This window comes from Budorcas taxicolor, chromosome 14 (assembly GCF_023091745.1).
Source record: "Budorcas taxicolor isolate Tak-1 chromosome 14, Takin1.1, whole genome shotgun sequence".
In the NCBI taxonomy this organism is placed as follows: domain Eukaryota; kingdom Metazoa; phylum Chordata; class Mammalia; order Artiodactyla; family Bovidae; genus Budorcas; species Budorcas taxicolor.
In genome coordinates this window covers 77,622,295-77,643,019 of record NC_068923.1, presented here as the reverse complement: position 1 = coordinate 77,643,019, position 20,725 = coordinate 77,622,295, and the positions used below count along the sequence as shown (strand labels likewise).

Genomic DNA, 20,725 nt, shown 5'->3' with positions numbered 1-20,725 from the left:
CTTCCATTTATCTCCTCTCCATACATGGATGCTCAAGTCACTGTTTAAGGAAAAGAAATTATTGTAGGTGGAGGTAAAATTTATTCCCATTCAAAGATTAAGAACTGCTTTATTTAAGAAAGAAAGATTAAAGAGAAGTCTATTCATTCAGAAAGCATCTACTAAATATACTGTTATGTTCCCCACACTGTTAGATGCTAATAAAGGATCACAGGGTCAGCTAAAGGAGACAAACACGAATAAGGAATTGCAAAGTATAATGACCTCTGTGGTAGAAGAGTGTGGTAGATATGGAAGTGACACAAGAAAGGTAGTGATCAGCTCTAAGAATGGTCATAATTAGGAAATTCCTTGTTCATTTTAATGGTTGTACAGATTCCATTCTATAGATCTACATGTTATATTTAATCTCATATTGGCAGATATTTTAATGTTTCTACTTTCTTATTCATACAGTACTGAAGTAAATCCACACACATACACACATCATTGCATTGGAATATCTGTAAAACAAATCCTTAGATGTGTCCTTCCAAGCGTTTAATATATATTGCCAAATTATTCTCCAAAGATATTGGGTAGAAATGCTTTTTTTTTCCTATACCTGTACAGAACTGTCAGTCTTTTCAAACTGCCACATTAATAAATAAAAATGTTACATTATTGCTCTAATTTGAATTTCTATAAGTATTAATGAAATTGAATATCTTTTCATGTTTACTGACTGGTTATATCTTTTCTTCTGTGAATTAATTGCTGTCCAAATCTGGGATTTTACCTTATCCAGACTAATAGCCTGTTAACGTTTTATGAATGCTTACAGAAGATATTAGACTTTGGTCAGAAACAAAGAATATCATTGCTTGTGGCACAGCAGACAGCATGAACATCATCTTTGTATTGGTTCCTCTTCCCCCCAAGTCCCACAGGGGCCATGCAGAAAGGCCCCCAGGGTTTTCTCAGCATGCAGTAGATAAATGGCACAGCATGGAACGTGGAGCTTGTCAAATCCACCCATTTTAGAGCAAGTCTGCTCTTTGTCCTGGAAAGAAACTTTACCTCATCGCTCAAGGATGCTTTCTACAAACACAACCTGAGAAATGGCCCCAGTTAATAGCTTTCAGGGCCTCGCATCCTTTGCGTACCTGGCAAGAATATGCAGGGATTTTCAGGGCCTCTTCCAACAACTGCCTTTGCTTACTTTTCTATATGCTTACTTGTCACTTTCTCATTGATTTATAAGAGTTCTCTGCTATCACAACAGGGACCCAGATCTGTCATTAAATACTACCTGTTTTTATCCTAGCTTGCTTTTTATTAATTTTGATGTTAACGGTTGTGAGGTTTGTTTGTCTTACCATCCTTGGGTTTCATGCCACACACAGAAAAGTTTACCCTATTATGATAGAAATATTAACTGATTTTTTTTCCCTTATGCTCTCAGCTTTTAGCCTAGTCTTAACATTTTGATCCTTTTGGAATTTACTTTGTTATAGGAATCATGTAGGGACCCACTTTGTTTTACCAGGCTAACCAGTCCTTGCAACCTCACTTCCGGTCTCTCCTCAACTTGTTTGAAATAGTACCTTCATTATATACTAAAATTTATCTGTACTTATATTTTATTATTCTTCTTTCTGTTCTTTTGTATGTATGTTACTACTCCAACCTTATCTTTAGCTTTAATGAGTATAGCTTTGTAACACATTTAACATCTGGTAGAATTAATTCCCCATTCTTTCTCCTTTATTTAAAAACTTTTTGACTGTTTCCACATATTGTTCTTGAATGGGCCTTTTAAAGTAAAGTAGGTAAACAGGATGAATATAACTATGAAAAGAAATCCTAAATTACTGTCCTTTATACTTATTCCCCCTTTTAAGTTGTAACTTTTATGAAGATTCGAGTTGCATGTCAACAAATACAAAAGCATAGTTTCTCTTTGCAACTTCTAAAATCTTCTTTCTTTTAATATAGATTCCTTGTAGTTTGGAATACTGGGATGAACTCCAGAAGGTTTTTGTTGCATTTCGAGAATTTAGTCTGTCTGAAAGCAAAGTTTGTGAACTGCAATTGCCAGATATCAATCTTGTGAACGACCAGAAGAAACTGGTATCCTCGGATCTTTGGAGAATTGTCTTAAACAGCAGCCAAAACGGAGCTGACGACCAAAGGTAACTCTGAAAAAAATGAAACATGAAATAGTGGCGTTGTACTAGGAAGTCATAGTCAAATCATCTTGTCTAGTGGCCCCACCTTTAGCGCTCTATCAGCTGCATCTGTCGGAGCTATGCATGAGAACCAGGAAGCAAGGTAGAAGCTGATGTTTCAAAGTCTGTGTATTAAAATTCCTGTTTTACTGTGAGCTCTCTCAGAGTGCTTGTTCCTTAGATATAAAAGGAAAAGCGAGCAGAAGGCAAACTACAAAGATTCATTTATCCTGAACTAAAAACTGTAGATGAAAAGAGCCATACACGCTTCAGTAGACTGTTAATGACAGTCATCAGTATATGTAAATGATTAACCATGGGGCGTTAAAAGAGAGTTTAAGTAAATAATTGTCTCCTTCTGAAAAGATAAATTTTGGAAATATTTCCTTCTTACATGGTTTTAAAAGAAAAAACCTTTAAAAGACAGACCTCCAGACATTAGGAAAACTTGGCTAACCAAAATAATTTATACTCAAAGGATTTCAGATAGCCAGAGCTTTATGCAGCTCTTGAATCTATCTGTCTGTAATGTATCTTGAAAGCTGTAGACTTCAGGTATTCTGAATCATGTCCCTAGAACTTCCTATTCCACACCTCCTACAGGATATCTGGTTAGTGACAAAACAGAGACAAATTGTTCCCACTTTCAGTGTTTGCTTGCTTAATACATCCACTAAATTAGAGAAAAAATGGCTTCAGCAATGTGTTCTTCAGCGCTCCTTCTAGATTACATATCTGTTATATCTTTCTGTTCATGCTCTCATAATGACAAGAAAAAGACACTGAATCACCATAAGTGGAACAGTTTCTTGGGTCATGTGATATGTGTGCTGTGGACCCACATTGATATTGCTGCCCATCACTTTCAATGTCCTACCTTTGAATTCTCCTGATGGATTTGCTTTAGCGTCATCTTATTCCTCATATTTAATCCCTCCCTCCCTTTCTTTCCCAAGCACCATTTTGACACTAACAGAGAGAAAAAAAATCCTCTATTCCAACTCCTTGCAGCTGAACTGTTTTCTCTTTTTTTTACCTTTATTTTTGCCATCATTGTATGCCTTTACAGGGTCATAATCATAGCATACCATTTTGTATTCTGATTCCTATTTTATAGATAGTTGTGAATACTTTCTCTTTTGTAATTATTAATAATATGTGCTCCTTGAAGAACATTTGGGAAATAAAGAAAATAATACCACTACCCATCATCATATCACACAGTACAAACCTCTGTTCTCATTTTAGTCTGTAGCCTCAGTCTTTTTTTCATTGATTACTTTGTTTGCTTAATAATAATATGTCTTATACTTTACATACTCTATTTCTAGGTCATTTGGGCTCTTTAAAAAATAACTATCTTCCTAGTATGTTACCTACTAAAGTACGACTGGTGAAAATATGTTAGAGGAATGGGTTGTTGATTTTACATGTATGAAATGCAACTGTGAAAAAAACACCCTCCTGTGAGGAGTTAGCACGTGGATAGAAAGATTGCCTCTTCTAAGCATAAATTACCTAGTCAGAAACCAGGAAATCTCAGAAAACAGAGCTATCGGTAATGAAACTGATGGAAAAACAAAGAACTGTTTTATTATTAGTATCAAGTTAGACATCATTTCTTGATTCTAATAATGAAAGAATACATTTTCATCAGTTGAACAGGTTAAGTCCTTTGAATCTGAAACATTCATAAAAATCTAGCACTGCAGAAATGTGGAATCTTTAGGGAATGGAAATTTATGCAGTCAAATTTAGGCAATTTTTCACCAGGCTTTTGATATTATAATCACAGGTCTTTTGTCCTCACCTGGGATTTTTTCATCTTGCCTAATATTTCATAATTGATCTTGCTTTAAATTGCTTGACATAAATTTTTCAGGTAGAAATTGATAATAGTGAAATTAAATTTAAAGAGCTGGTTTAAAAGTCAGCATAATAAAACACCAACATTAAGACATTTTTCAAAAAGGACAGTAAATAAATTTCATTCAGTTTCTTGAAGGAAAACATCAGTGCTTTGATAATATTCAACATTTTATGTAGAGATAAAACTGCTATAATTAGATCGAATATATTCTGTCATGAGAGATCTAAAACGGAGTGAAAACCTGACACTTTCATGATTAGAATTTGTCTTATCTTAAATAATATTTATGGTTTGAGATAGATATGCATCAGACCATTGTACATTACTAGAAGAAAGTTCATAAAAATAAGTCCCATGAAGCTTAATCTAAAAAAAGAAAGGTATCCTGCCCACAATTGTCAAAAAGTGCAACAGTGTAGGACACTTGGTGGCATCACTGCTGCTGCTGCTGCTAAGTCGCTTCAGTCGTGTCCGACTCTGTGCAACCCCATGGACAGCAGCCCACCAGGCTCCCCCATCCTTGGGATTCTCCAGGCAAGAACACTGGAGTGGGTTGCCAGTTCCTTCTCCAATGCATGAAAGTGAGAAGTGAAAGTGAAGTCGCTCAGTCGTGTCCGACTCCTAGCGACCCCATGGACTGCAGCCCACCAGGCTCCTCTGTCCATGGGATTTTCCAGGCAAGAGTACTGGAGTGGGGTGCCATTGCCTTCTCCGAGTGGCATCACTATGTGTATGTAAACAGGAGCACTGTTTATTAGAGAATTTCAAGTCAGGAGACCCCGTTTAAGTCCTGGCTCCATCCCCAGCTAGCTCTTTGGCCCCAGGAACCTGATTTCTGAGCTGAAGGCTTAGGAAGGGGTAGGAGCTAACCAGTCTGAAGGGTGGTAGGTAGCCTTCAGTACATAGGACTGGAGGAAAAAGATTCAGTATCTTAAACCTTGGTCTGTGTATCCCATACAGGCATATATTCTTTAATTCAGTCCCCATGTATTTGTAATACTTATTTTCTACTGTCTTTTATTAATGGTTTGCTTGGTCATATGAAAATGAATATTGGGTAATGGTTAGTCTTAGTTTCCACAGTAGTACTGACCTTTATGAGACTTCTTCTATTTGTGGTGCACTGGACTGAAACAGCAGATACAGTCTTTAAGGCCTGACCTGGAGGATACCTGGTGGCTCAGATGATAAAGAATCTTCCTGCTATGCAGGGTTCGATCCCTGGGTTGGGAAGATCCCCTGGAGGAGAGCGTGGAAACCCACTCCAGTATTCTTGCCTGTAAAATGCTATGGACAGAGGAGCCTGGCAGACTATAGTCCTTGCAGTCACAAAGAGTCGGACACAACTGAGTGACTAAAACTTTCACTTTCAGGATAGCCATTTTAGCTATTTATTCTGAATCTCATCATGTATATGTTTGTCCATCCCCATTACCCACTGCTAAAGTAAATGAACCCCTTTTACCAGTTAGGTCCTGACAAGAAACAGCCAGCACACTCAAACAGATTACCTGAGGAGAGTTTAATGTAAAGACTGTTTCCAAAGTGCTGGCAAGGTTAAGGGATAGGAGAGTACCCTGAGGCTAGAAACCATGAGGAACCATCCCATTCTTAGTCCTGGAAGAGCCAGGTGATACAGCCATTACTGAAACTAACCCAGAACATATGATTGTAGCTGTTTTTGCAGCAGCAATGTGAGGAAATGTGACTAAGAAGGAGCCAGGGGAATGGAGGCCGTCCCTCTAGTCTCTTCCCATCTTCTGATCTCCTGTGGGCACCTTCCACTGGCTGAACCAAAAGACACGCTGAGAACACAGTGGCTCGTTGATACAGTCAGGGGCAGAGAATAGGACAGGGAAGGGTAGAAAGTGGATCTCAAGAGCCAACATGATGGCTAGCGAGCACATGCTGTATTTGGAATTTATGGTTTCTTACCCAGTGATGGACCTGGGAGGAAAGATGAGAAATGAACTGGTGGACCCAGGTCTCACGCTTTGGGCTATTCTTCTAGGTTCCCTGAGTTTGGTATCAACCAGATGTCTTCGGATGGACCAAACCAACTTTCTTCTTGGTTTCACCCCTACTTTTCACCCCACATGGCTAACTCTGGAAGTATATGACTATATAAAGTCACAAGTTTCAGGCAATTGTTGTGTTACACACAATAACTGTGAAGATCTTGGTATATATATCCAGCTAGTTTTATAACAAGGTGTTTGATGATAATGCTAAACTCTGTACCAAACCACCTTACCTGCCTCCAGGAAACCTGTATGGAGGTCAAGAAGCAACAGTTAGATCTGAATATGGAACAACAGACTGGTTTAAAATTGGGAAAGGAGTGCGTCAAGGCTGTATATTGTCACCCTGCTTATTTAACTTATATGCAGAGAACATTATGTGAAATACCAGACTGGAATCAGTCACAAGCTGGAATCAAGATTGCTGGAAGAAATATCAGTAACCTCAGATATGCAGATGATACCACCATTATGGCAGAAAACAAAGAGGAACTAAAGAGCCCCTTGATGAAGATGAAACAGGAGAGTGAAAAAGCTGGCTTAAAACTCAACATTCAGAAAACTAAGATCATGGCATCCAGTCCCATCACTTCATGGCATATAGATGGGTAAACAATGGAAATAGTGAAAGACTTTATTTTCTTGGGCTCCAAAATCACTGTAGATGGTGACTGCAGCCATGAAATTAAAAGACACTTGCTCCTTGGAAGAAAAGCTATGCCAGACCTAAACAGCATATTAAAAAGCAGAGATGTTATTCTGCTGACAGAGGTCCCTCCAGTCAGAGCTTTGATTTTCCCAGTAGTCACGTAGGGATGTGAGACTTGGACCATAAAGAGGGCTGAGCGCCAAAGAATTGATGCTTTCAAACTGTGGTGCTGGAGGAGACTCTTGAGAGTCCCTTGGACAGCAAGGAGATCAAAGCAGTCAATCCTAAAGGAAATCAACCTTAAATATTTATTGGAAGGACTGATGCTGAAGTGGAAGCTCCAGTACTTTGGCCACCTGATACAAAGAGCCAACTTATTGGAAAAGACCCTGATGCTAGGGAAAGATAGAAGGCAGGAGGAGAAGGGGACGACAGAGGAGATGATTGGATGGCATCACTGACTCAATGGATATGAGTTTGAGCAAGCTCTGGGAGATGGTAAAGGACAGGGAAGCCTGGCATGCTACAGTCCATGGGGTCGCAAAGAGTCAGACACAACTGAGTGACTGAACAACAACAAAAACTGTTCACCTGTGCCAAGTCTTTGGTGTTTTTTCCCATATTACATGGTCACTTTCTCACAGTGTTAAAACATGTGAGAGTAGATTACTGACAAGAACTTTGTCCCCACCCCAAAAATGCAGGCTCATAGAGGAATCCTCACCCCAAAAATGCAGGTTCGTAGAGGAAGGCATCCTGGAAAGAGAAGTGGCTTAAGGAGTGTGTGATTTTGTCTTCATGCAATGAACATCAAAACTCTGTTGAGTTTTTAGAGTACAAATAATAATAATATTTTTCTCCCACTCCCTGAAGATCCTGTAAAAGAAGTTACTGTCGGCTCGCACTCAGTGTACTTTAGGACAGTGGTCCATAACTTTGTGTGTGTGTGTGTGTGTGTGTGTGTGTGTGAGAGAGAGAGAGAGAGAGAGAGAGAGAGAGATGCTCTTCATTTCCCCACCCTTCTTTCTTGTATGTAAAGGTAGTCCAGGAGTCAGAGAAAGAGCGTTGTGATGGCAAAGTCCCTGGATCATTTCCTTTCTTCTCACTGTTTGACTTTCCACCAGAAGATCACTGTGGCCACTAGATAACCATTCCCCTCCATTTGGCTACTTAGAGCTGTACTTTTAGATGTACCTAAATTTGCTGGGTGGAGAAGGAAATGGCAACCCACTCCAGTATTCTTGCCTGGAGAATCCTATGGACCGAGGAGCCTGGCAGGCTACAGCCCATAGGGCTGTAAAGAGTCAGTCACAACTGAGTGTCTGGGCATAAATTTCTTGGGTACCATTTTTTTTAACCTTTTGACTTTAATAAACCATTCAGACAATAATCTTGGTTGGAACTGCTTTGCTACTTATTTTTTCTCCCACAATGATGTAATCCAGGATATCCAGAAAGTTCTTTCCTAGGGCTAAATGTGAGGTTTTGTCTTCTGCCCCTTGCGTGAGGAATGCTTGTATTCTTCCCCAATTATCTTTTTGAATCCTTTTACTGTTTTCTTTTAGTTGGTAATGAAACTCAATGTAACAACTCCTTACCCCTCTGTCAGGGAGTTGGGCTTTGCCAGGCAGTCCTTCTTCCCATCTTTTTAAAACTGCATATGTAGTTTTAATCCATTAGCGGGTCATGGAATCTACATAGCAGGTTGCAGGTGAAATTTTTTAACCAATTCTTAAAAAATTGAAGTATAGTTAATTCATAGTGTTGTATCAGTTTCACATGTACAGGCAAATGCTTGAGATATATTCTTTTTCAGATCCTTTTCTGTCATAGTTGGTAACAAGCTATTGATTAGTTCTCTGTGCTGTAAAGTAGGTCCTTGTTTATCTATTTTATATATAGTAGTTTGTATCAGCTAATCCCAAACTCCTAATTTATCCCTTTCTCATGACATTCCCCCACTATCTCCTTCAGTAACCCTAAGTTTGTTTTCTATTTCTGAGTCTGTTTCTGTTTTGTAAGTTAAATTCATTTGTATCACTTTTTTAGATTCCACATATAAGCAATATCATACAGTATTTATCTGACTTCTTTCACTTAATATGATAATCTCTAGCTCCATCCATGTCGTATAGAATCTCAGTTTGGGAAGATGAAAAAGTTCTGAAGATAGATGCTGTTGAGAATTGCACAGCAATGTGAACATACTTAATGCCACTGAACTGTAAACTGTTAGATGGTAAAAACAGAGAAATTCACATTATGTACGTTTTACCACAACTTTAAAAAATCAGAGAGTATCATATTTTGAGTAATCCCCCCTCCCATTTTATGTGTGTACTAGGTTACAGCAGAAGTGTATTTTTTATTTTGGTTCTGAATTAAGACATTCTCCCCCAAAAAGACAGTTCTAGAGAGAACACGCTGTAGCAGGCACCCACACTGTCCCGTCTTCTCTCATCCATTCAGTGCTCTCCCAGAGTGGACAGGGCAGTGTTTTTGCAGTAGGCAAGAGAGAGTTTAGGTGAACCAGTGTTGAGAAATAGTGCTGCACTGGGAAATGACGGCATGATGAGTTCTCTCGAGAAGGGGTAGGCTACCCACTCCAGTATTCTTTGGCTTCCCTCATGGCTCAGCTGTAGAGAGTCCGCCTGCAATGCGGGAGACGTGGGTTCGGTCCCTGGGTTGGTAAGATCCCCTGAAGAAGGGAACCCACTCCAGTATTCTGGCCTGGAGAGTTCCATGGACTGTATCATCCATGGGGGTCACAAAGAGTTGGACAGGACTGAGTGACTTTCACTTTCACTTGGGAACTGAGGGTAATCACCAACAATTAACATTAAACTAAGGACCCAATATGGTACCCTGTTTGCCAATCAGGAAAAGAGGGATAGGCTTTTTTTTCCCTATTATGGAGTGGTAGACCTTATGCCAAGCAATTTGTATGTAGTACTTCCTTTGATACTCAAAAGCAAGTCCAATTACTATAGTCACTTTACAGATAAGAAGACTGAGATTCAGCAAGGTGAAATTATTTGCCCACTATTACAATATAAGTGGTGGGGCTTCCCTGGTGACTCAGATGGTAAAGAGTCTGCCTGCAATGTGGGAGACCCAGGTTCAATCCCTGGGTTGGGAAGATCCCCTGGAGAAAGCAGTGACAACCCACTCCAGTATTCTTGCCTGGAGAATTAGATGGACAGAAGAGCCTGGTGAGCTACAGCCCATGGGATCACAGAGTCCTGCATGACTGAGCAACTAACACTTTCACTTTCACAATATAAGTGGTAGCAGTTCAAGCATTTTCATCTAGGTTTTCTTACATCAGTCATTCTCTGCTTAATCTCTATGCTGTATTATAAAACTCTTATTACCACAGAGGGATCCAGAAAAAAGCTCAAGGCTTTTCCAGTCAAGTCAGATTGTTGTTGGATACCTGCAGAGGTATTGTCGGATACCTAGAGTGACATACAGGAGTGAATTTTTAAGGATTATGCTTGGGTCCCTGCAGTACCTATGGATCAATCAGGATCCAGACTTACTAAAACATAAAACACTCCTTGTTTAAAGGAATTGATTCCCGTCTATGGATCACCTAGGACAGCCTATAAGTTTCTTTGGCTATAATGAAGGTATGGATATGTAAAACTCCTGCCATACTTTCTACTTTTTAGAATATTTCCTTTGTTTTAAAAATTAGAATTTCTGTTAGGAACTAATTGATTATTTGAACTATTGAATCTTAAGTTCTATGTATTACTATTTGAGAGGTTTTGCTCCTTAGAGCCGTTTTTGCTTTTCTATTTCTGATTATTACATATCTCATAAGTTATGTTTTTCCTTTTGATATTTGGATCAAACTCCATCATACTTAATTAAGGAAATGAAGCTGCTATAAATGTCCCCAGCACCATCACTGTTCTCATCTTTGACTGTTTAGCTTTATTATACATAGATATTTTTAATGCTTATAAAAGAGGTAACCATACAGATGCTACTTTTATAGTGTATGTGCGTTCATGTGTGCTAAGTCGCTTCAGTCATGTCTGATTCTGTGTGACCCTATGGACTGCAGCCCACCAGGCTCCTCTGTCCATGGGGATTCTCCAGGCAAGAATACTGGAGTGGGTTGCCATTTCCTTCTCCAAGGGATCTTCCTGACCCTGGATTTCCAGGGGATCTGCCTGACCCTGACCCAGGATCAAACCCGCATCTCTTATGTCTCTTGCATTGGTAGGCATGTTGTTTACCACTAGCACCACCTGGGAAGCCCTTTATAGTGTATTCAGTTCAGTTCAGTTCAGTTGCTCAGTCGTGTCCGACTTTTTGCGACCCCATGAATCACAGCACGCCAGGCCTCCCTGTCCATCACCAACTCCCAGACTTCACTCAAACTCATGTGCATCGAGTCGGTGATGCCATCCAGCCATCTCATCCTCTGTCATCCCCTTCTTCTCCTGCCCCCAATCCCCACCAGCATCAGAGTCTTTTCCAGTGAGTCAACTCTTCGCATGAGGTGGCCAAAGTACTGGAGTTTCAGCTTCAGTATCAGTCCTTCCAATGAACACCCAGGCCTGATCTCCTTCAAAATGGACTGGTTGGATCTCCTTGCAGTCCAAGGGACTCTCAAGAGTCTTCTCCAACAACACAGTTCAAAAACATCACTTCTTCAGCGCTCAGCTTTCTTCACAGTCCAACTCTCACATCCATACATGACCACTGGAAAAACCATAGCCTTGACTAGATGGACCTTTGTCGGCAAAGTAATGTCTCTGCTTTTAAATATGCTATCTAGTTTGGTCATAACTTTCCATCCAAGGAGTAAGTGTCTTTTAATTTCATGGCTGCAGTAACCATCTGCAGTGATTTTGGAGCCCTAAAAAAATAAAGTCTGACACTGTTTCCACTGTTTCCCCATCTATTTCCCATGAAGTGATGGGACCAGATGCCATGATCTTAATTTTCTGATTAGTGATGATCAGATTAAGGTGAACATCAAAAAACTTCAAATTTATTGATTCAAAACATAAAGCATATTCATATTACATGTGCCATATTAATTTTATGTTTAAGACATTTTAATTTTATTATAACTCAAGTTTTTAAATATAGATTAGTAACATTTTAGAAGGATTTGAAGATTGAAAGAGTACTGATTGTTTGAATATATATGTTAGGAGTTGCTATAAGACCTAAAAATATTGTTTTAACCATTGATTTTTACATTTAATTTAGGAAAAGTAAAAAGTCAATCAACTTGTTATAAATAAAGATTGTGATACCTTAGCAACTTTTTCAACTTATTACAGTATTTGCTACTCTCAGGAGAGAGAAAAGTAAATTTTGGAAAATATCAAGAGTATCAAAAATGGCAGTTGGCAAAAAGAATTCTTCAGATAAACACCTCAAATTGTGTGCTTACAGTTTTAGAACTGATCTCAAAGTACTCTCACCTGGATTTTTAATAATATTTTGACTAACACTATACCCTATTTTTAACAACTTCTTAAGGGAGAGAGTTCATATGGGTAAAATACATGTATTAATACAACTAATACATTTTGGCCTTTTTGAATAAATATAAATGTTAATTTTACCTTACCAGTGAGATCTTTTTTACCTGTGATTTTTTTTCAGTGAAGTGGTTGATTTACAGTGTTATGTCAGTTTCTGGTATATAGGAAAGTGAGTCAGTTACATATGTATAATGTATATTATATATATGTTTTCATAGTCTTTTCTGTTATAGGTTATTACAAGATATTGAATATAGTTTCCTGTGCTATATACAGTGGGGCCTTGTTGTTTATTTTAAATGAGATCTTCATTTATAACCCCATAAATCAATTCCTAGAAAGCTGTTTGGATTAGTATGCCCGTTTATAGAAGTGTTAAGAGTATACCTAGCTGCATTTTCATGCATAACATTTCATCAGAAACATATTGGCCCAGAGTTGTGTTTTCTTTGTATACAATGGAATTTTGCATACAGAGTCATAGCATTGCAGTAAATACCACCATACTGTAAACTCCTTGAAGTTAAACACTCACTAAACCTAGCTTTCTTTTCACCAGCATTTTCCCATTTCTTTCAAAACCCAGCTGAAGATTCACACTCTTGAGAACCCCATGTGATCCACCCCACGCTGTTCTGAGTTCCTCTTAGGTCTCTGCTCTGGCCGCACTTCCAACTTTCCTAGTCCCCGGTGGTTGTTCCATTTTATACTGTTTGTAAATGTCTACATATTTTATACCACCAATTAGACTGTGACTTCATTGAAAACCTAGGATTTATTTCTTTAGTTTTTCCTGTCATAGCTCTCCCGAGGAAACTATAAGCCAGTGCTTCTACTCTAAGCTCCTCATGGATGTGGGAGCCAGGCTCCACCACAGCTATAAGCAAATTTCAGATTTGGCAAGAAAAGGGTGGAAGACGGTGAGGGGGACTGGAGCTGCATCTGTGAGCCACAATTACCAGAATGCACCCTGGCATCTCCCAGTCCCCAGCTTGTTTCTACGAGCAAACTGAGGCGAGGTAACGAGGCTGCGTATTTCCCATGCATACCAGCAGCCACTTTAAGAAAATGTATTCCCTCCTACAGATGCCTTCACTGTTTATTTTAATCAAATTTTTCTGGTATAAAATGTGTTAGGGGGATGGACAAATAAAGAGAGGACCCAATACATATATTGAGTATATGTGTACTCAGTATTCATGCAGTATAATTGTCCAGGAGACCTTGGTTCTTCTGAACATGGTCATAACTTTTATGGCACCTAGTACAGTATTCAGTGGATATTCAGTAAATAGTATTGACTAACTTATATGGGAATATGGATATGGACAATCTGGAGAAGTAAAACAAAAGATTTATGATGCTGAAAACATTTGGTCTTTTGAACAGCAGAGTCATACTCTGTATTGTGTTGGTCTTTAATATGAGAACAAGTTGTCTGTAAGTCATGTGAAATGTGGATGGAAGAAAATTGGGTTGGCAGTCAATATGGTCTAAGGTTTCAGGAATCCTATGAAACTTTTCTGCTAATAGCTCATAGAGAATAATCAACAAGAACTTAATTTTTAAAAGAAACTCATTTATGTGAACAAATATGGAAGATTTGATAATATACTGACTATAGGATTATGGGAGCTAGTTTTCAAAACCTTTATAGAAAGATGTTTCATTTATATGATGTTGGAAATTTTAGGTTACTGAACTTTTATTAATTATTTCCCACAGCTCTGCAAGTGAATCTGGTTCTCAAAGCACTTGTGACCAACTTGTAACTCCAACAGCCCTGGCTGCCTGTACCAGAGTTGACTCCTGTTTTACCCCATGGTTTGTCCCGTCTCTTTGCATTTCCTTCCAGTTTGCTCACCTGGAGTTCCATCTCTGTCATCACCTTGATCAGCTTGGCACAGGTACTCTTTATTTTAGCATCAGAATAACATCCACTTAATAGTTACTGTTTTGTCCCTGCACAAAGCTCTTTCCCAAATGACCAGCACTCACATGGGGAAAGAGGACATTTTTAGAAGCAGCATTTATTTCCTTCGACAATGAGCACCAGCAAAGTTATTCTGAAGTTTTTTTATTTCATATAATTGTCCCCCTTATGTTTGAACCATCTCATTTACTTATTATATAGGTTACCAGTTATATTGAATTACCATGATTTAGTGCATTTCCTAATGAGAATTTTCAAGGAAGTTACAAAAATTGCAGGTTTTTACTATTACTCCAATTATGAATTTTTTGAAAGAAGTACATCTGTTTTTGTTTTATATTCTGAGCCATTACATTAATGGCAAATAGTTTCCAAAAGTACTTGATATTACTTTATCTCGATAAGTATAAATACCTTCCACCAAAAATGGACAAATTCTCCAATATTTTAAAAGACTAGCATTTTTACAAGTTTATAAGGTAGAAGAGTAAGTTTTTCCACATATCAAAAGTTACCTTTTACAAATTTGCTCATGTTCATGAATAATTATTCCTAAAAGTCTGTACCAAATCTTTTCTCCTTAATACATTTTGATTCTGGTATTAGGTTTTCAACCTACATGTAATGGAAAAAGGAAAAAAAATCAGATTAAAACTAAACACAGCTGCTGTTAAGCATCTTGCCTTTTCAGCAAAAATGGAGCTTAACCTGTATTTTCTAATTCGGGGTCATGTTTTTGGTTTTCAGATTTGGTGGGTAGATACAGAGCACTTCTGTGAAACACACCTTAAATATTTACCTCCTCTTCATTTTATTTTTGTCCGCAACAGTAACCTTTGGAAAAAGACCTGCTGTTTGAACAAAACAGTTTTTTGTCAGTTTTGTTTGTTACTTTATTTTTGTTGGTTTGTTTTTCCTTTTTTTTTTTAATTTATTTTTTTTGTTTTGTCTTTTTGAACAAAAGTGTTGTTTACAAATACCAAATGGTAATTCAAATGTTATATTATCTTCAAAAGAATGTTTGAATTTATTAACCAGCAACTATTGCTTTCAATAACCAAGAAGTGAGTAACATAAATGTCATCTCTATATTTCCATAACGTGTTGGCTCATCTCAACTGCTGTATTTCTTGTTTGTTTTTCTCAACAGCTCCACCAAAATACCTACAGCCATTTATTTCTGATAAAAATGTGCCATCTGAACTAGAATACATGGTTATTTCCTTCAAAGAACCACACATGTATCTTCGACAGTGGAACAATAGTTCTGTCTGTCAGGAGATCCAGTTCTCAGCTCAAGCAGACTGTAAACTTCTAGAGTGCAGAAATGTGACAATGCAAAGCTTGGTGAAACCCTTCAGCATCTTTGGACAGACTGCAATTTCCAGCAATGCAGTAGAGAAGCTGATTGATTGCTCCATCATCATTGACTCAATATTTGTAAACTTTGGGCAACATGTAGTTCATTCTCTCAACACTGCAGTACAAGCTTGGCAACAGGTATGCACATTCTAGAACAGTTTACAGTTTGTCCGTGTGTGATCTTTTACTAGACACTCTGTGTTATCACTTCTAATAATAAATTAAGCACAAACAAAAATGTGAGAGAATGAAGAATCTGACGGGCATCATTATATTTGGGGCCTCTTCTGTTTTGGCAAAGCGATGCAGGTTATTTTTAAAACCTTTGGGGAATATGGGTTCTCTACACATGCATCAGAGATCATGCCCACATTTTTGTGACTAATGTACCACATCTGTGTGGAAAGTAACATATTCCCAGAAATTTTTTCCAAGTATTATGGCTTTAGTTTGCCAAAGCTTCAACTTGGTATGTATCAAATTGTCTAAGCAGCCATTGCAGAAATGAAGAACCTGTGTGAGTCTTTCTGATAAAAGCATTTCATCTTTCAAAGCAAAAAGGCAGTGAGAGGAAATATGTGAGCACGATACAATCTTAGCTTTTCTCCCATTATTCTGCCATTTTGATTCACTAAAAAAAGCACTCAGTATTAGATTTTTTAACCAGCTAAAGACTATTGATGAGTAATGTTTTACTTTTATCTTTTGTCAGAAATTAGCTGTATTAGAAAAGAGATAGAATATGTCTGTTTTGAATGACCTTTAAAATGGGGAACCTGACCGTGTTTACTATCATAAATATAATTTCACAAAATATTTGGATCATACTATGCTCAGTGATTTAATAACAAATTATTTCTGCTTCCCTTACTGATTTTCAGTATAATATTGCATTTTCATAAAGCCCGTGTTGTTATTTAAGCTGAGACGTTTCCCCACATTTGCTATGTTACATGCATTTGTGCAGACTAACTCCCCAAGAGAAATGGTCCTTCACTCCACCCTGACCTTATGTAGGGATGGGACAGTGGAATTGGGGGGAGGCTGAGTTCTCTAATTTAAGAATTTTTATGGGAATGAACTCTTTTCTTTATATGCATGAAGACCTATACAAGACTAAGGAATTAATTACCTAACATGGCACTACAATAGCAAAGGGAAAGAAGATAACACATCTGTTTCATATTTTAAAATTCTTTTTTAAGGGCATTCCATGGTTTTCTTGTTGCAGAGGACATGCGTAAAATAAGAGCTAGTGTGATCTAAATCTTTGCAGCTGGTTCGAATAGCGATGTGAAAAAAACCTCCGTGGCTCCAATTTCTGTTTTTTGTCATATTTTGAACAATGCATTTAATAAAAAACAAACCTAGAGAATACAAGAGAGTCATTGATAGAGCATTTAAACCCAGGATATTTTTGTCTTGGTATCAGTACCATTATAAAAGGACTCATGTGTAGCAACTACTGCAAAATGGCCCTCAGAAATATCAGTTTCCTCCCAGGGTAAAAATATTCTCTTAGACACAGCTATACATATAAATAAAACACGGTGCATAAATATTTAAATGTTTTAAACCACATCAGAGTGTGAATGACTGACTGGCTAACACAGTGCCTTGAAGGAATATTCTGAGTTTTTTTAAAAAATGGAATTGTATATTTGATTAAGTAGAGCCATATGTCACGTAGCATATTGCTGACAGGTACATTCTATGAATAGTTGGTTCTGATTTATACAGAGATTTGGCAATGTTAACATGAGCCACAAGAGGATATACTTCTGTAATTGTTGCTGTAATTTTCTTGTTTCCTCCCATGTCAAGGGTACTTGCCACCAAGTTTTAATGTGGTAGGCATCTAGCCCTGTGTATTCTAAAGTAAATACAAAAATGCACTACTTTGAAATTATAGGACATTTGACATTGAAATGATCTTATAGAGGGGTTATTAAGTTCATTGTTGCTAAGATGTTCTGAATGTGGTTTATCCCCTTTAGAAGGGAAGCTTAGCTTCCCAAGCTTGGATTTTATTGTGTATATAATGCTCATATACAGTGTAATTATTGCCAATGAGAAATGTGAATTTAATAAGCAGGATATGTTATTTGAGTTCTCCACATACTTTATCAGATTTGTATCGGAGACAAGTCATTTGTATCCAGTGTGGATGAACCAGACAGTTGAAGCATGAAACAATTTGACCTTTCACCTTTAGGTCACAAGTTCAAGATTAACAGAAGCCTTCATCAGTGTCTGATTTCTCTGGCTGTAGATTTTTTTTTCTCTTTTGTGAATGATTAATGTTTTGTGAAACCAGATTAAGGACCCAAAATGCCAGTTGCAGTTTGCTTTATATTTCTATGTCACATTCCCACATTTGGACCAAATAGCATTATAAAGGAGATTTTTATTTAAACGTTAAGATAATGCTCATGTGTCTTATCTTAGACCATAAGGATATCCCTCTTTAAATGCCTAACACTCCCGCACAAATCTTAAATGTAAATAAGCCATCTTTTAATTACAAAAGTGTTCTGAGGTTTTGCTTTTATATGATGTCATATACAATATGTACCAATTTTTTATAATACACTAGAATTTAAGCATTCCAAGAAATGCTTAAACCTTTTACAGTTATAATGAACCCCACAGGTGAAGGAGCACTAGAGAAACAGTTCCCTCAGGACTTTGAATATTCTTTAGAAAAATGTAAACAACCCTCTTGTATTCTTTCATTTACATTTTTCCCCAAAACCTTCATCATTTATTAAAGGTCAGTTTTTAGAGATGAGGAAAGTAATATGACTATTTTTTTCCTACTCAGTCACCATCTGGTAACTTAACCTTTGTCTAACCAGCAAATTGATCCCAATTCATTAAGAAAATTGAATTTCAGTCTCAGGTTGACTATCTTAAGTGGGACATTGGAATCATATCCCTTTCTTCATGTTTGTTCTCTTGGACCTAAAGGAGAAAAATGTTTACAAGGAGAGCAGTTTATGTTGATTATATAATGCTAAATGGAAAAATCTCATCAAACTAATTATACACTGTGACTCCAGTTTAATTAAAGGTTTACAAACCTTTAAGTATATAAGATATATAAGATAGGATTGGTCTGTTTTACATATAACCATTTCCTTAGCATCCTCTTAGCAACCCTTTTCTGGGGAATAGGAATCCAGCTGGTCTTTTGATTCTTGAGTTTCATTAGTAAAGCTGTATATTTTCACTATTTAAAAAAGATACATAAGATAGGATTGGATAGGATAGATCAGAATGGGAATAAACAGGATACCAGAAGTGAAAAATTGCTGGAAAAAAATTATCCAGAATGTTAATAGCAGTTATCTCTGAGTGTAAAATTAGAGATTTTTTCATAAAAAGAAAATCAGTGCTTCCAGTATTTTCTTTCTACTGGAACCTGTGTTACATTTATAATATTAAATTTGCTCACTTATTTGTTTCATGAGTATTTGTTGAGTACTTACGTGTCATGCATGATACTGAGAACAGGAGATGAAGTTGTAAATAACACCAAACTGGATCCTGCCCTTATGCAGCATAGAGTCTAATGATGGAGACAACAGTGACCTAAAATCATGCAAGTAATTACTCAGTCCTGGGGCTCAGACGGTAAAGAATCTGCCTGCAATGCTGGAGACTTGCATTCAATACCTGGATCAGGAAGATCCCCTGGAGGAAGACATGGCAACCCACTCCAGTATTCTTGCCTGGAGAATCCCAAGGACTGAGGATACTGGCAGGCTACAGTCCTTAGGGTCACAAAGAGTCAGACACAACTGAACGACTGAGCATAGCACAGGGATCAGTATGGTTAAGGCAAAATACAGTGTTGTGTAAGCATAAAATAGGTGGACCTGGGACTTCCTTGGTGGTCCAGTGGCTAAGGCTCCATGCTCCCAGTGCAGGGGGCCCAGGGTTTGATCCCTGCTCAGGGAAATAGAGCCCACATGCTGCAACTAAGACCCTGCCCAGTCAAATAAATAAATAAAAATAAATATTATTTAAAAAAAAAAATAGGTGGACCTAAGGTGATCTTGGAAGATCTCAGGAGGCTGCTTACTCTGAGAGCGTGACCTGAAGACAGGAACCTGAAAACTGAGTCGGAACAAATTAATTGAGCAAGGAGGAAAAAAGGTCCAACCAAAAGAATGGCACTGAAACAGGAAGGAGTTTGACGTGTTGGATGAATTGAGAGGCGGCCTGTGGTGTTGGAGGAGCTGAAAGGGGCTGGTGGAGCTGGGGTCTAGAGGAGAGTGGTTCAAGATGCGGCAGGGGCCAGACCAGGCAGAATGCCTGAAACCCGCCGGCAGTCCAGTTTTGAAATCACAGCTCATGATTAAAAGCCACAGCAAAAAGGAGTATGGGTAGACAGCAGGTAATTATTGGTTATAACTGCTTCAGTCTCACTTACCCAGAGACTCTTTATGATTAGTGTGGTTGTCAGGCAAGGTTCCACTCCATGAGAACAGAGAGGGTTGGTGAGAATAAGCAGATGACAGAGTGAGCACTTAGAAGTCCGTCAAGGATGTCTCTAGAAGAAGGCAATATTTCAAGGCCTCTTCACTCCCTGCAGCTGTGGAGCTCTGTCTGCGCACTTGGGGGACCTTCTGGTTGATTAGGAGGTGCTTGTACCTCCCAGGATAACTGTTCTCATAAGGTTCTAGATCAGGTCTTGGTCCAGGCCGGATTCCAGTACATTCATCCATAAACTCCTAGGCTTCAGGCCACATAGTCATTTAAATCTCCATGCTCAAGATGATATAGCCCTTTTTACTCTCCCTCCCCTTAGTAAAATGGCAAATGATGGAGTGTGGCTTTATTACATTACTTAGAGCCACAACCAGGAAATAGAGGCCAACTGGAGAAATCGGCTCAAGGATCAAACCCGGGTCTCCTGCATTGCAGGAAGATTCTTTACCATCTGAGCCACAGGGAAGCCCTATCAGTGACATATTACCTCCCATTATCTGAAAAATCATTGGCTAATTAAGATTTTTTTCTTGCATTCTCAAGTTAGCCATTTATTTAGCTATTCTGTTTACCAAAGGTATGTTGATTGTTTTTAAGCCATAACCTAGTCAGGGTGATAAAAAGAATAAACACAGAAATGCTCTATGACTCAGCCAGTGCTTTGATG

At 38.1% G+C, this 20,725-nt stretch overlaps 1 protein-coding gene across 1 annotated transcript in view; it reads left to right on the top strand.

Annotated features, from left to right (window-relative positions):
* VPS13B (vacuolar protein sorting 13 homolog B) overlaps positions 1-20,725 on the top strand; it is a 775,227-nt gene that overhangs the window by 660,724 nt on the left and 93,778 nt on the right. The window contains exons 39-41 of the mRNA XM_052651420.1: positions 1,978-2,174; positions 13,992-14,173; positions 15,350-15,699. Coding sequence (XP_052507380.1) covers positions 1,978-2,174; positions 13,992-14,173; positions 15,350-15,699 — 729 coding nt within the window. The remainder of the gene's footprint in view (positions 1-1,977; positions 2,175-13,991; positions 14,174-15,349; positions 15,700-20,725) is intronic.